Source organism: Crocuta crocuta, unplaced genomic scaffold, assembly GCF_008692635.1.
Source record: "Crocuta crocuta isolate KB4526 unplaced genomic scaffold, BGI_CrCroc_1.0 scaffold72, whole genome shotgun sequence".
Lineage (NCBI taxonomy): Eukaryota > Metazoa > Chordata > Mammalia > Carnivora > Hyaenidae > Crocuta > Crocuta crocuta.
The window spans coordinates 9,390,938-9,407,446 of record NW_027529427.1 but is presented as its reverse complement, the minus strand read 5'-3'; the positions used below and the strand labels follow the sequence as shown (position 1 = coordinate 9,407,446).

The 16,509-nt window shown below is 37.5% G+C and overlaps 1 protein-coding gene across 9 annotated transcripts in view; it reads right to left on the bottom strand.

Moving 5' to 3' along the window:
- BCL2L13 (BCL2 like 13) overlaps positions 1 to 16,509 on the bottom strand; it is an 88,777-nt gene extending 72,268 nt beyond the window's left edge. For 5 of the 9 annotated variants that reach the window (XM_077759263.1, XM_077759274.1, XM_077759265.1 and 2 more), the window contains exons 1-2: positions 16,397 to 16,504; positions 5,028 to 5,198 (exon numbers count right to left, since the gene is read on the bottom strand). In XM_077759263.1, the coding sequence (XP_077615389.1) occupies positions 5,028 to 5,148 (121 nt within the window). In that variant the 5' untranslated portion in view covers positions 5,149 to 5,198; positions 16,397 to 16,504. The other 4 variants (XM_077759273.1, XM_077759264.1, XM_077759267.1 and 1 more) reach the window with 4 other exon arrangements.

The following is a 16,509-nucleotide window of genomic DNA, read 5'->3' as shown; positions in this document are numbered from 1 at the left end:
TACCCATCACATCAGAACAAAACAAAAAAAGAGAAAAGTGGACTTTGAGTATCCTACTTACTCTTAAGGCACAATGGAATATACATTGTCTTGTTATCAAATTAGGCAGCAAAGTATTATGCTTATTATGCAGTGGCATTAGAGCTATTCTAGAAGCACACCACATATACTGATATTACCAGACTATAAAGCACTCATCAAAAAAATAAGATAAAATAAAATACCACTCATCAGAGTATTCCCAACTCACAGGAAAGCAAGTCAGGAAGATTAGAAAATTTTAAATAGAAAATTTTTAATTTAAAATGGAGGGGCACCTGGTGGCTCAATTAGTTGAGCCGGCATCTCTCAATTTCATGATCTCACATCATGATCGCATGGTTTTAGGATTGAGCCCTGCATCAAGCTCCCCACTCGGCATGGAGCCAGCTTGGGATATTCTCTCTCTCTCTCCCCCTCTATCCCTTCCCTTACTCTTTCACTCTCAAAAAACAAAAACAAAAACAAAAATGGAAAAGAAATAAAGAATTTAAAATGGAACTTCTCATCGTACAATTTCTTCATAAAAGTAAAAAATGAGGCTGCAACAAAAGTAAGTTTCTAAGTGGCTCAGTGGTTAATCCAACAAGGAAAGCCATTTCCTGATGTTGAGTCAATTAAACTGTATTCTCTTGAAACAGCTGAAGAAATGTGTCACAAAGACAAAAGTTCAAGATTAGTCTTTTGGAGGGATATAGAAATGCTGNTTATGGGGATGAGCACTGGGTGTTATATGGAAACCAACTTGACAATAAACTATTTGTAAAAAATAATAATAATAATAAAAAAATAAAACATTGAATGGTAGAAGGCATTAAAAAAAAAGATTAGCCTTTTGGAGAGTATAGTTACTCAACAAGTTGGGGACAATGGGAACAACATCAATAGTCAATTGAAATACGAGGCAAACAATTTTGAGTGGTTTTCTTTGGCTCTTAATGCACTGATAGTTTTCTGAAACTGCTCAGCTGTTGTTCATTCAAGGAGTCAATGCTGAGTTTGAAGTGATTAACATAAAATAATTATAGGTGAGAATATTTTCAAAATAATTGAGAAAACACTAATTCACTACAATGCAAAGTGGAATCCGCTAAGATGTGTTACTGATAATGGCAAATGTGTAGGGCAGAAAAAGACTTATTAGTTTGACAAAACTAGTTTGACAGATTATGAAAATGTAAAGTATTTAACCTATGGTTATTCACAGTAGTATTCATCATCAGTAGGTACTCTAGAAAATATCAAAATCTATCTCGTGTCAATGAACCAGGAGTTTCAACAGTGAACTTCATTTGCTGTTGTGGACTTAACTACTGTCAGTTTCAGGAATTTTTGTCAGAAATAGAAGTTGAATGCCCTGACCTACCCTACCACACAGTAGTTCAATGGTAAGGAGTGGAAGTGTTTCACTGCAATTTTTTGAACACAAGAATGAGACTGAAATTCTTCTGAACAAGAAGAGCCACACTCAACCACTATTATCAAATAACAAATAGCTATGGAAATTACCTTTCACTGCAGACTTAAAAATGTTTCTTAAAAACCAAATCTAAAATTACAAGGCCTACTGCTTGCCAACACTGCCCTGGACAATGTTCCTAAGAGTGGCTGACACTACCCCTTGGACTGCATTCTCCTTTTTGGGTCCCCAGGTAAAGAAGGCTGTCCTACTCAGAGATACACTCACTCCAGGTTCCATACAACAGAGAAAGTATTGTTCCTTGATAATGGAGTTCATGTCCCACCAATAATAATCAGTAACCTGGTCGATACTACCCAAAGCAATCTGCATATTCAACGCAATCCCTATCAAAATAACACCAGCTTTCATCACAGAGCTAGAACAATTCCTAAGATTTGTATGGAACCAGAAAAGACCCTGAATAGCCAAAGTAACCCTGAAAAAGAAAACCGAAACTGGAGGCATCGCAATTCCAGACTTCAAGCTGTATTATAAAGCAGTAATCATCAAAACAGTATGGTACTGGCATAAAAACAGATACATCGATCAATGGAATAAAACAGAGAACCCAGAAACTGACCCACAAACATATAGCCAACTAAACTTTGACAAAACAGGAAAGAAGATCCAATGGAAAAAAGCAAATGGTGTTGGGAAAAATGGACACTGATGTGTAGAAGAATTGAATCTGGATCGCTTTCTTACACCATATACAAAAATAAACTCAACATGGATGAAAGACCTAAATGTAAGACAGGAAGCCATCAAAATCCTAGAGGAGAAAGCAGATAACAACCTCTTTGACCAGGGCCGCAGCAATTTCTTGTGTGACATATCTCCAGAGGCAAGGGAAACAAAAGCAAAAATGAACTATTGGAATCTCATCAAGGTAAAAAACTTCTGCACAGCAAGGGAAACAATCACCAAACTAAAAGGCAACTGACAGAATGGGAGATGTTGGCAAATGACAAATCAGATAAAGGGTTAGTATCCAAAATCTACAAAGAACTTTTCAAACTCAACACCCAAGAAACAAATAATCCAATGAAGAAATGGGCAAAAGACACGAATGGACATTTTTCCAAAGAAGACATCCAGATGACTAAGACGCATGGAAAGATGCTCAACATCACTCATCATCAGAGAAATACAAATCAAAATCACAGTGAGATACCACCTCATACCTGTCAGAATGGCTGACATTAAAACTCAGACATCAGATGTTGGTGAGGATGTGGAGAAACAGGAACCCTTTTGTGCTACTGGGAAGGAAAACTGGTGTAGCCACTCTGGAAAACAGTATGGAGGTTCCTCAAAAAATTAAAAATAGAACTACCCTATGACCCAGCATTTGCACTACTAGGTATTTATCCAAAGGATACAAAAATTCTGTTTCAAAACAGCACAGGTACCCCAGTGCTTACAGCAGCACTATTAACAATAGCCAAACTATGGAAAAGAGCCCAAATGTCCACCAACTGATGAATGGATAAAGAAGACGTGGTATATAATGGAATACTACTCGGCAATGAAAAAGAATGAAATCTTGCCACTTGCAAAAATGTGGATGGAACTAGAGTTTATTATGCTAAGCAAAATTAGAGAAAGAGAAATATCATATGATTTCATTCATATATGGAATTTAAGACACAAAACAGATGAACATAAGGGAACAAGCCATACATGCTAAAGAAAGGAAACTAATCTGAACTTCTCTGAAAACACCTACTAGTCCCTTCTGGGACTTACTCACTTGGCTGAATCTGGGGTCCTGAGGTGGATAGCTGAGATCCACACTGCAGAATGGCTTCATCCTGCTAATTGGGATTCTGATTAAAACAGCCTCAATCTAGTGTTATATGAGACAAACTAAATGGATTTCATTGAATGTCACTGCATCTAATTTTGAAGGGTAGACTGCAATAGCTGCAATGAATCCCAAGCATCCCTGTATATCCTTACTAAGTATGATAAACTGAAGACCTAACTGTCTTCTGACTCTAAGCCATGTTTATAACTAGTAATAAAGGCAATTAGATAGGTCAAAATGACCACAAAGTCATTTTGCTCACTCTCTGAAATAGGGTAACTGGCTTGCTACAAAAGGTGCTAAGCTCTTAGTACTGGGTTCCTCGGCTGTAGTACAACCTACTATATAAAATGCCATTAAGTGAGCTCATCACATTACCCCTTGGTAGATGGAGGCAGGGTAAACCAGTGCTATTGTGTAACATTCCTGTTGTTTGTTAAGAGCATGGCCTTGCTCTTATCTACTGGGTCTTGATGTCCACATGTGTTCCATAAAATTAATTATCAGAATCTTCCTCCCCAAGTAAAATGGTGGTCCAGATACAATTCCTACCTCAAGTGTGCTAACCATTTGTGCATTAATCACTATCAACACAAGTACTTGGTTGGAGTCTCTGTATGTCTATTACGGGTACATGTTCACTGAGTCTAGACACCTAAGTCTTAAAACAATGGAATCCAGCACTTTCACAAGTTATAGTTTTAAAACAATGTGTAAAAGCTTAAAAAATTATGCTATATGGTATGACAATTTAGAAGCCACATATTTATTTTAAATGACAAATTCCTAATAAAAATAGTTACTCCTTGATCCCATAGTTTGACTCTAGATGATTTAGCAAAAGTAAATAAATTTTTTAAAAAGCAACATATAAAAACATTCTTAACTAATCACTACTGAAGTAATTTGCTGAATTAGGTAACCCATTATGATTTCACTATAAAACATACTGAATATGCCCTCATAGGCATTTTGTTAAAATAGTAACCTGCTGGGGTTCTGGGTGGTTCAGTGGGTTAAGCAGCTGACTCTTTTTTGTTGTTGTTGTTGTTATTTATTTATTAATTTATTTTTATTACAAATGGACACTTAGGCTCTTTCCATGTTTTGGCTATTGTTGAGAGTGAGCAGCTAACTCTTGATATTGGCTCAGGGCATGATCTCACAGCTCGAGTTCAAGCCCCACCCTGTGCTGACAGAGTGGAGACTGTTTGAGATTCTCTCTCCCCCTCTCTCTGCCCTTTCCCTACTCATGTGCACACTCTCTTTCAAAATAAATATGAAAAAAAAACATTTATGATGATGTTATATCTTATGAAGAAGGCTAATGTAGACTCTAGTAACTGTTATAAGCTTCATTTGGAAAACTACTCACAGAAGAATATATACAACTTCACAGTTGTATATACACAATTTGTGTAATTCTAATCTATGTCTTGTTAAGTATAAAATCTCAAAAGAAGCGTAGATTTCTGTTCACTCACAGGTACTTAGTACATTTTCACATGTACCAACAGCAGTCATTTACATTATCATGCTTTCAAAGAGCATTAAAAGTCTTCTCTGGGAATGGATGGGATAAGGGCTTATTCTTTAAAAAAATTTTAGTATTACTTGATATTATAACCACAGACATAAATTATTTAAATATATGTACTTTTATATATGAACTAATTATTACTACTTAAAAGAACCATCATAAGCCAAAGATAATACCTTGGAGTGAGGAAAGATGTTGCTCTTGCAGCTTCTCCTGACAGAGAAGTCCCAAGTAGCTGAGAACAACATATTTTGTTTCATAGTGAAATCCTTGAGGCACGGTAGTAGAGGACGCCATTGAGTTTGCAGGCAGAGCTCCAAAAAGGTCTCCTTATGGATGTGTGAAACCTAAAACATAAAAGTATTTTTTCAGTTTAAAGTTTATTATATGCTATACATTTCCCCATTAACTCCAATTATTCAACTAAATACCAAAATAAATATTTGATGTTTCTTCTCAGTAATCTTTAAAAATTGTAACTTTAATTTACTTATAAGCGGGAATTTATTAATTCAAATTTCAGATCAAAAGCAAATCTCTCTCTCTCCCTAGTTTCTCTGTTTTCATCTATGTGGCAAAAACATTGGCTATGTCCCTGCCTCTCCCCACCTCAATATATGTTCTCTTATTTCTTTTAATAATAAAGCCTCCTAGGGGCACCTGGCTGGCTCAGTCAGTAGAACTGACTCTTGATCTCAGGGTTGTGAGTCTGAATCCCACGTTGGGTATGGAGATTACTTAAAAATAAAATTGTAAAAAAAATTAGAAAAAAATAATAATTAGAAGAAAAATAAAGCCTCTTGGTCTTGTGAGATCCATGGCCACACACTGCAGACCACATTTCCCAGTTCCTTAGCAGCTTAATGTGCCATATGATTAGCCTGAGTCAGGGGAATATGAGAAGTTATATGTACAATCTGTGGGTCTCTCCTTAAAGATGTTCTTTCCTCCTTGCTATGGTTTGGAATGTGAGTATGGCAGACACCCATTTTGACATGCAAACAAGGACACCACTTTAGGGGATGGTAAAGAGAAAAGGAACTGGGTTCTTGAGTGTGCATGTGTAGCAGAACCACCCTATCAGCCTGGACCAACTACATCTAGACTATTATTTAAGGTACTTCATTCTGAAATCTCTTCAGTAACTTGTACCCTAATTAATACAACTACAGCTTTTACCTCTTTACAGACTTAGTAGCTGTTGTACCTACCATGTATCTTAACAGTTGTTTCAAATCAAAAATTGCAAATAACTTTGTTTTCTACTTAAACAATACTGCTTTAAGATCTCAAGAAATATTCAGTAAAAGAAAAAGAGATTCAGGAGTTCCTGGCTGGCTCAGTTGGTGGAGCATGCGACTCTTGATCTCAAGGTTGTGAGTTCGAGCCTCATGTTGGGTGTAGAGATGACTTAAAATAAAATCTTTCATTTAAATAAAATCTCAGTGGGGCGCCTGGGTTAAGCATCCAACTTGGGCTCAGGTCATGATCTTATGGTTTGTGGGTTCGTGGGTTTGAGCCCCTTGTCGGGTTCTGTGCTGACAGCTAGCTCAGAGCCTGGAGCGTGTTTCGGATTCTGTATCTCCCTCTCTCTCTGACCCTCCCCTGCTCACACTCTCTCTCTCTCTCAAAAATAAATAAAACATTAAAAAATAAATAAATAGTAACATCTTTAAAAAGAAAAGGGAAGGAAAGAAAAACAGGTCCAGATAGCTAACAATATAAGACAGAGGCAGGCAGGGGGTGAGCCTGGGCGGCTCACTTGGTTAAATGACTCTTGATTTCGGCTCAGATCATAATCACAGTTCGTGGGATCAAGCCCCACGTCAGGTTCTGCACTGATAGCTTGTTTGGGATTCTCTTTCTCTGCCCTTCCTCTGTTCACACTCTCTCAAAATAAATAAATCAACATTAAAAAAAAAAAGGACATAGGCAATGTTGACAAAATTTAAGATCTATAAACAGGGTGCCTGGGTGGCTCAGTCAGTTAGGCGTCTGACTTCAGCTCAGGTCATGATCTCACAGCTTGTGGGTTTGAGCCCCGTGTTGGGCTCTGTACTAACAGTTAGCTCAGAGCCTGGAGCCTGTCTTCAGATTCTGTGTTTCCCTCTCTCTCTGACCCTCCCCTGCTCATGCTCTCTCTCTCAAAAATAAATAAATAAAACATTAAAAAATTAAAAAAAAAAAAGATCTATAAACAAAGAGAAATGTCCAAGAGTGATAAACAAGAAAAAATACATGCAGAATTTGAAATATATCAAATAAAACAGTGGCTATATAAAAAGATAACAAGGAAAGATAACATAAAAATATGCTTTCAGTAGTTAAATACTGTCTTTAAAATATGAAAGTGCCTGGGTGGCTCAGTCAGTTAAGCGTCAGGCTCGATTTTGGCTCAAGTCATGATCTCATGGTTCATGAGATGGAACCGTGCTTACAGCACAAGGCCTGCTTGGGATTCTATCTCTCTCTGCCCTCCCCCACTCACTCATGCTCTCCCTCAAAAATAAATAAACTTAAAAAAAAAACACATTTATGGGAGCACCTGGGTGGCTCAGTCGGTTGAGCATCCGACTTCAGCTCAGGTCATGATCTCACAGTTTGTGGGTTCGAGCCCTGCGTCGGGCTCTGTGCTGACAGCTAGCTCAGAGCTTGGAGGTTCTCTGACCCTCCCCTGCTCACGCTGTCTCTCTCTCTCTCAGAAATAAATAAAAAACATTAAAAAAAATTTTAATGCATTTATGGGTGCAATTATCAGTAGTCATTTAGGCTATCAAAAGAAATCTTAGTTCAACATTTAAAAGTCCCTATTGTTTCCCATTTTTAGGGAACAATGCTACCAAATTATATCAAAACATACATTAATTCAAATAAATAGGCCTTGAACTGCCCTGCTCAACTTTAAAACTTTATAAACTTCAAAAAGGTATTTCAAAATTATGAATACATACTCCAAAGAAAGGAAAAAAGTGTTACATCTTACATCACAGGAACAAAAGCCACATCCACTATGTTCTTACAGGGTGTTTTACCCTTAAAAAGCTCAAAATATTTGATGCTTTTACACTGTTATCATTTAATGGTGAGAAGACAGAATTTCAAATTTATAAATATGAAATGGGATACCCCATAGAGATAAAATAAGTTTTCTGAGGCCTATTGGCCAGGGACTAACTAGCAGCAGTGCTGTAATGAATGTTCAGGGTTTTTCTTTATTATTATTATTATTTTTTTTTGCCTCCTGCCTGCCATCTGAACCCAGTTTCCTGTGTATCCAACATTGTGTCAAACTTAGTTGGAAACAAATCTCCCAGCCCCCACTACAAAAGCTAAAATGGACTAGACTTTTTCTCTCCTGTTCTGTGGCATGTAGGTTCAGCCAAGTCAGAGGCTTGCACTAGGATCTAGAATCTGCTAAGTCATTTAATGATAATTCATGGATAAGGCTGTGGTCTTAGGTCAGCAGAGGCAATGGTGCAGATCCCATAGCAGCGTCCTATCTCTTCTATTCCTTGGCCTGACCCTGGCTGAGTGTGCAGCCGAGTCTCCCTTGGTTCCTTCCTGCTTTCCCATCCATTCTGTGAGCTACCCGATGCCCTTTTCAAAGTTCCTTTTCTGCTTAAATAAGCCAGAATCACTCTGTGTTGTTGGCAACCAAGACCTAACTGGAACAAGGGCCAAGACTGGAACCTAATTTTCTTAAAACATCTAAGGCAGTTCCTCAACAATTTTAACACACTACTTTCATGTGACGATTACCAGACTAAATTTAGTTTAGAAAAATCTTCAAATGCTGCCAAGTCCACATATCAACCTAGTAATTTTACCTCCTGAAAGAGAAGACAATACCTTCTAATAATTTTTTGTGTTCATTCAACACACACTTGTTTCTTAAGGTACAAGGTACTCTGTAGGCATTAAGCATAAGGACAATTAAATCATCTGCCCTCCGGAGTTTATGACCAAGTAGAAGAAAACAAAAATATAAATAAGAACAGTAAGGTTCTATGGTACAAGTCAGTATCCACAGAGCAGGGGAGGGCAACCCAAAAGAGTCTCTCTGGGAAAGGGAAAAAGTAGAAACCAGGAAAGGCTTTAGAAAGTAAAATATAAATCAATCTTAGAACATGAGTAGATATTCACTAACTGAACCAGTTTAGGGGGATGGAATGAAGAAATTCAGATGTAAAGATAACCAGAAAAAAAAAAGCACAGAAACGTTCTGAAACAGCAAAGAGCATAAAAACTAAGGAATTTAACATGGCTAATAAGATACAAAGGGGATGAGGCTTAGCAGGAGTAAGTACCAGTTAGCATTTGGTATGCTTTGTATGCTATGGGATGTGAGGAAGCTTAGGTTTTATCCTATAAGCAAGGAATTATTTTAACCCATGTTCATGAACGAACCCCCTAAAATGCAAATTCTGTGTTCATGAGCATTTTCTTCTGGAGAGAAAAATCACTCCATTTTTCATTAGATTTTTAAATTAGATCATGATGTAAAAGATAAACACTACTAGAACTACTGAAGGGTTTTAAAAACGCAAGAAAAGCATATCAAGAGATCATATAATATGTACATATGTATGTGTGTATATATATATATATTTTTTTTTTTTTTAAGGTAGGCTCCACACCCAATGTGGGGCTCAAACTCACAATCCTGAGATTAAGTGTTGGATGCTCTACAACTGAGCCAGCCAGGCACCCAACAGATTATATTTTAGAAAAAATCATCCTGGAGGTGGTGTGAGGAAGATAGAGATTGGAAGAAAAGACACAGTTAGAGGAATACAAGAATAATCTAAACAAGAGATGTATGAAGGCATAAATTAAGAGTGGAAACACCAGAAAGAAGGGGAACGAATAGGAAAAATATTAAGAGTTTCAAAGACGTTCACTAACTCAATAAAAGAGTAATCTAGGAAGTATGGAAAGTGGTATTTAAAAAAATTTTTTAAATTTTATTTTAGAAAGAGAGTGAGCAGGAGAGAAAGGCAGTGGGGAAGGAGAAGAGATAAGGAGTGGGGGTGGGGGGGAGAGACTTTTAAGAAAGCTCCATGCTCAGAGAAGAGCCCAATGCAGGGCTCAATCCCACAACCCTGGGACTCTGACCTGAGCCGGTATTAAGAGTTGGACACTCAACCGACTGAGCCACTCAGGTGCCCTGAATGTGGTGTTATTCCTGTTTCTCAAATCAGATAATATAGGAAAAGCTGGCTTAGGAGAGAATACAGGTTCATTTTAGGGTGTACTGAATTTCAAAATACCTGAGTTGTCCAGGTGAAGATGTACAAGTAGTTGGATATACAAGTCTTATACTAAGAGGTTTGGACTGGAGATACAAAATTGTGCTCTACATAGATACAAGTCAATGAAATTATCGAAGGAGAGTAAATGGAGAGTTAGTGACTTCCTATAGGTCAAAATTTCCAGGAGTGAGAAAGGGTATTACAGTTTGAAACCCATATTCAATATATAGTTTCACACTGGAGAAGGAAATATTACCTACTGTTTTCTGATTAAAAGTATAGAAAATAAAGTTCAGTAAATCTTCAATCTTCTTTGTATTAATGACTTCATGCAGGGATGGGAGGGAAGAATAAATATACCCATCACTCCCTATCCCGAGGACTACCATCAGAATAGGACCCAGAGAATGTATTTATGAAAAGGAGACATGGTTTAAAAATATATGTGAGTAGGGTCCCTGGGTAGCTCAGTTGATTAACCATCTGACTCTTGATTTTGGTTCAGGTCGTGACCTCATGGTTTGCAAAACTGAGCCCCCTATCGGGCTCTGCGGTGACATCAGAGAGCCTGCTTGGGATTCTCTCTTTACCTCTCTGACCCTCCTCTCCTTCCTCTGTCTCTCTCAAAGTAAATAAACAAACTTAAAAAAATATGTTGAGAAATACTGGTTTAATCTGAAAAACAAACACCATTAGGATTCAGGGCAAACCTAACATTTCAGGCATGACCAAAAGATGAAAAGCTGGCAGAGATGACCCCTAAATCAGGACTGGAACAGTTAGAAAGGTAAGAAGAAAACCAGAAAAGAGTGTGTTCACAGAATCAGGGAAGGTGCTTCATGTACAAAATGCAACAACCCACCAAAAAGAATGAAAATATCAGGGTAATGATCCCTGAGAGGCCAGTTCTATGTGCCTAGCAGGGGCAATGGCAGAAGGTAGGGAGTTGAATTGTGACTGGTAAGTGAGAACATACAGAAAGGAGTTTTAGGCTATTTTTTCAAAGAGTCTAGTTAGAAGGGAAGAAGAGAATAGAGGCCAGAGAGAGACAGACAAGTTTGAGAGTTCATTTGTTTTGCTTTTGTACACAGTCTTAAGCATATTTACACTCAAGTGGAGAAGGAGTCAATAAGATATAAATAAATATAGAAAGCAAGGAATAAATTATGAAGTGATGTTCCAAAAGAGATGGGAGAACACAGCAAATCAGTAACAAAATTTCAGCTCTACAAAGGTCTCACAATTTTTTGGTAACAAGAATAAAGTACTTACATTTTGAAAAATGCTTGAAATAAAAAATTCATGTTCTCAAATTTGTTATATTCAAATTCCTGTTATTTATCAAACATCAGTGTCTGAAGACAATTTTAGTCATTCTGACTCAGAAGCCATACAAAAAGCATAGTTCACTTAATTTCCACATTTCATTTTTAGCCTAGTGCTCTTTGATTTTCTTACAAATCCCAATTGCCTAACCATAAATTCAATCTTAATCATAGATTTCACAATTTTCCATCTTCCACACTCACTATTCTAGTTGCAATAAAGCCCTCAGCTCTAGTATACATGTTTATATCCACACATCTATATATTTGGTGATTATATTCTAGTCAATCATTTTTCAATGATTGACATTAATGGAGATGATACTACAAACTTTAAGTTCAGTATACAGTTCTTAGGCTTTAAATGTGTATCAGAGAACCTAATTATAAACATATCTGACCTAAACATGACAGACTTCTAGTATGAGCTTCCAGTTGTATAGCCACAAAGCAGCTCATTCAGGCCTGTGGTTAGGTGGTGAAGTAGACAGACCCTAGGAACACTATTACCCATCTAGTGTGTTTGTATTAAATAAGAGAACAAAGGCACTGAGAATATGCAAAATATAAACTCCACAACACAACTACAGGGTCAGTACTCTAAGGGTATTCTGGGAAGAGAGGGCATCCACTTTCTTTGCAACGTTCTGTAGTGCAGAGTAGCCCATATTGCACAATGGGTTTTTGCAGTTAGAATATAAATTACAGTTGCAAGAGACCTCTATTTCTAAAGCACTCTTCCATGTGTTGAGACAATCCTCTATGCTAGAAGGAAAAGGTAATAGTCTCAATTTATTGGAGAAACAAGAATAGAAAATTTATTTACACAAAACCATACAGCTAATTAACAGTGCAATCACTTGGTCAGGTACATCCTCTTCAGTACATCAGAACTCTGAGCCTTTCACCGCATTCGCACAATGCATATTTACTGCATGCCAGGCAATGTACTGGGTGAGAAGAATGCAGAGGTGAAGACACTAACAACAATAATAGCAGGAAGAACTGGTAGACTAACAGGATGTTTTTTCAGAGCACTGAAAGAAACAAATTTGTCAATTTTAAGAATGGGGGAGGAAAAAAGGGAAAAAGGCAGATCGGATAAAAGGTAAATATGATCTGAGATCACCACCCAGAGCTTTCCTGGAAACAAGAGTACTTGTGCTCAGGTCCACCCCACTACGGACTGCCTCACCAACACAGAGTACATTTCATACCTAAGACAGCCCAAGCTTCCTTTTAAATGATAAGAAGAATATAGTTACTTTTACTCTAAACTTTGCCTAGTAGAACCTTTTAGAATTCAAATCAGGTGTAAATATTCTTGGTATCCAAAAGTTTAAATACAATTTTAAATACAAAAACTATCGAGGCGCCTGGCTCAGTCGGTGGAGCATGTGACCCTTGATCTTGGGGTTGTCGTTAAGTTCAAAACCCATGTCAGACATAGAGCTTACTTAAAAAAATAAAATTTTAGAAAATAAGTAAATAAATATAAAAACTATCTTTTGCACAATTCTAACAAGCCACTGAATATATCTGTGTTACCTAGCTGTTTCTTTATCAGACTTATACCTTTAGTTTGCTCCTCCATTAAATTACAAGTAGTTGTCAGCCAGATGGACAGCCTGAGGAAGCTTAGGGTAACTTAATCCTATGTTTATACATTCATTTGGTGACATCTTCAAAACGAGGCACAAATAAAACATCCATGATCCTCCAGTAACAAATGTAACACCCACAGTTTACAATAAATAGTTTGCTTTATTTTTTTTTAACCAGTTTTCTATTAATTTATACTAGTGCAATATCAGGATGCTAGCACTGATAGTACTTTAGAAATTAAAGCACATTTTACGAACTATAACCGTAAGGTAGGCATCAACTATTAAATTCTATTGTAAATTCTTATTTAAAGCAAATCTGCAGCAACATGAGAGTTTTCTGTAGTTGTTTCCCAAACTTGTCTGAGTGTAATCACCTTGAATGTTCGTGGAAAACAGAAGCTTCTAGTACCACCTCCAACATACTATTTAGAATATCATAGGTATATTGTATTCTTTAACCCCATAGAACCAAAACAGAAACAGATTACAATTTAACATGTTTTAATTAAATTATTTCAAGCTTTGTTTTTAGATCATTTCTGTCCACTAAAATAAAATTACAATGCAATAAGACTGTTACATTCTCCAGGAATACAGTTGAACAGATCTATATAAAAAGACAAAAATCCACAGATAACTCAATCACAAATCAAAACTCTGGAATTTTAAACATTAATGTTTTTTGGTTACCAGATCTGTAGTCTCAAGACTCACTAGTGTTTTCAGTAGAGAGTTTTTCTAAAGTTCTATAAATTAAGTCTGATAACTATATTTTTTAAATCCATACTTTATTAGCCCCTATAGAATTCTAGAACTTTCTCCAAAATAAAAGAAATACAATTAAATAATCCTAAATAAAATTGTGAAATTTAAAAAATTCACCCCACCCAACTGAGAAATGCGACTGGGCAAGGGTGTCATTTTTAAAACTCAGCAGACACTAAATATTCTAGTATGGACAGTCCCTTTCATACTGAAACATGCTTAATCAAAATATTCTAGTTCAATCTTGTGTTAAGAGCTGCCCCAAAATGTTTTCACTCAGCAGCTGGCATTCAAAGATAATGTAGGAAGATAACGTACTTATAGAGGAATGCCTCACTCTCTCTGCGTTTCACAATAATCAGGCTTCCCATGTAGATAGCTTTGTAAAAGGGAAGCATAAAATTCAGTTACTCTGCCCCACTCCTAAATATATGCCAAAGAAATGAAAACACATGTCTAAACAAAAACTTGCACATGAACAGTTACAGCAGCACAATACTTAACAGCCGCACAGTGGCAATAACTGCCCATCAACTGATGAATAAAGAAAATTGGTATATCCTGATGGCATATTTTATGACCATAAAAAGAAGTACTGATACATGCTACAACATGGAAGAACCCTGAAAATATCATGCAAAGTAAAAGAAGCCAGTCACAAAAGACCACATATTGTGTAATCCTATGTATATGAAATAACCAAAATTGGTGAATCTATACAGACAGAAAATAAAGCAATGATTGCCTAGATACCTCCCTCCACACAGGGGAGGTGGGGAATAATGAATGACTGCTAATGGGTACAGGGTTTCTTTTGGAGGTGATCAAAATTGAGTCGGTGGTTCCACAGTCTGTGAATATACTAAACCTCCCCCCCCCAAAAAAACATTAAATCATGCATTTGGTGAATTGTATGTTAATTATGGTGTTAAATAATCATCTACTCTGAAAATATCCCCCTCCCTTCAATGCTGTTATATTAAATAAGAAATCTCGGTGACTATTTGGAATAAGACATGAATCAAAATATTTGAAAAACAATGATAAAAAGTAGGACAGCAAGACCGATTGTTTAAAACTTGTTTTGTATGTCTAAAATATTTCAAAAGAGAAATATATTTTTAAAACAATGATTGTTGCAAATTATTTGTCCTAAAAGCTTAGTATAGAGGTATTTAATACTAACTGATGTGATAGCATATCTTTCCTTTAAAAAAGTGGTTGGACACAACTTTATATATCCTTCAACTACATTCAACTACTGAGATACAAACCTCCATGAAAAAATGAATCATTTAAAAAAAAAAGTACTGAAACCAGTACCCGACCAGAGTAAAAAGATTTCCAAAAGCCTACTGGCCTATTACCAAATGAAGACTATTTCATAATGGCTTAAATAGTTCAATTTGCAGGTGCAGTTTTGCACTGTGCATTTATCCCATTATATACATGAGGTATAAATAGTTTACTACCTAGAAAAACATTTGCTTAATTTTCTGAGATTAAAAAAAAAAAGAAGGTACTAGAAGGGTGTGGCAACTCATCCAAGGTCACAACAAGTTAGGGCAGAGATCAACATTCGGCTTTACACCAAGCCTCCAGAGGAAATCTTACTGACAATTTCGCAAAAGACTTTGGTTTGCTTTAGATCATGAAGACAAAAACAAACCAAAAAACAAAAACAAAAAAACACGGGGGGTGGGGGAAGGAAGAGGCTGGAGGTTACCGTCAGTTCAGCTTAAAACTTCTAAATAGAGACAGTGAGACAGCTATTTTGTATAAACAAATAAATACTTGTGCGGGGAGTGGTTAAAACAAAGATCGCAGTGGGGAGCGTGTGAATTGGCCAGCTCTGTCTTATTTTTCAACCCAGGTTTAAAGCCTCAACGCAAAATCTAGTTCTCCTCCATAGCTGCCTATGAAGGAAACAAACTTGGCATTTCCTTGGAATAATGAGAGGGAAAAAAAATCAAAGGAAGAAACGACTTAGTGTGAACTGTATTGCCTCCAAGAATAAGGCGGCAGATTTTTCTGAAAAATAAGTAATAATAATGATGGGTGTCAGAACAGCAGCGAATAATGGGTAAAAAATTTCTAACAATCTGTGAGAAGAAACAACTAGGGCTGGCAGAGCTAATCTACAATCGTTCTGAACGAATCGCATGAAACCTTCTCCCTCGACCAAAAAGAAGTCCACGTTCCCCAGCCTGGTCCTAAAAATGGACACGGGTTTTCCACGTGAAGGTCTTTGTGGGGAAGAACAGCGGTGTGGGGCAAGGGCCGAGCTCCTCCGCCTGTGGCAGCCCTCTCAGGAAGCCCCGCTCAACAAGCGTCCGCGGTGGGACCACGCTGGACAGGTCCGGTTACAAAGAAATGGGCCCCTGAAGCTTTGAGAACCCTTGGGCAAAGGAGCGCCGGTACACACACTCTCTCACTCACTGTCACACACTCACAGACACTCACTCACGCGTCGTCGGAACCACTGGGGAGCCAGTGGTTCGGCACAGTCTCTGGATACCTTCCTGCCCAGTGAAAACCGCCTGAAGAGCTGGATGAGGACCCAACTCTGCCTTGTCCAAAACCCCACTCCCCTCACCTGGCCCTGGCCCCTTGCCCCAGAAGAGATGTAAGGGGCGGCGGCGGCGGCAGTCGTTTCCGACAGGGTCCCCCAGCGGCGGTGGCTGCTTCGACCCGCGGCCCTAATCTACC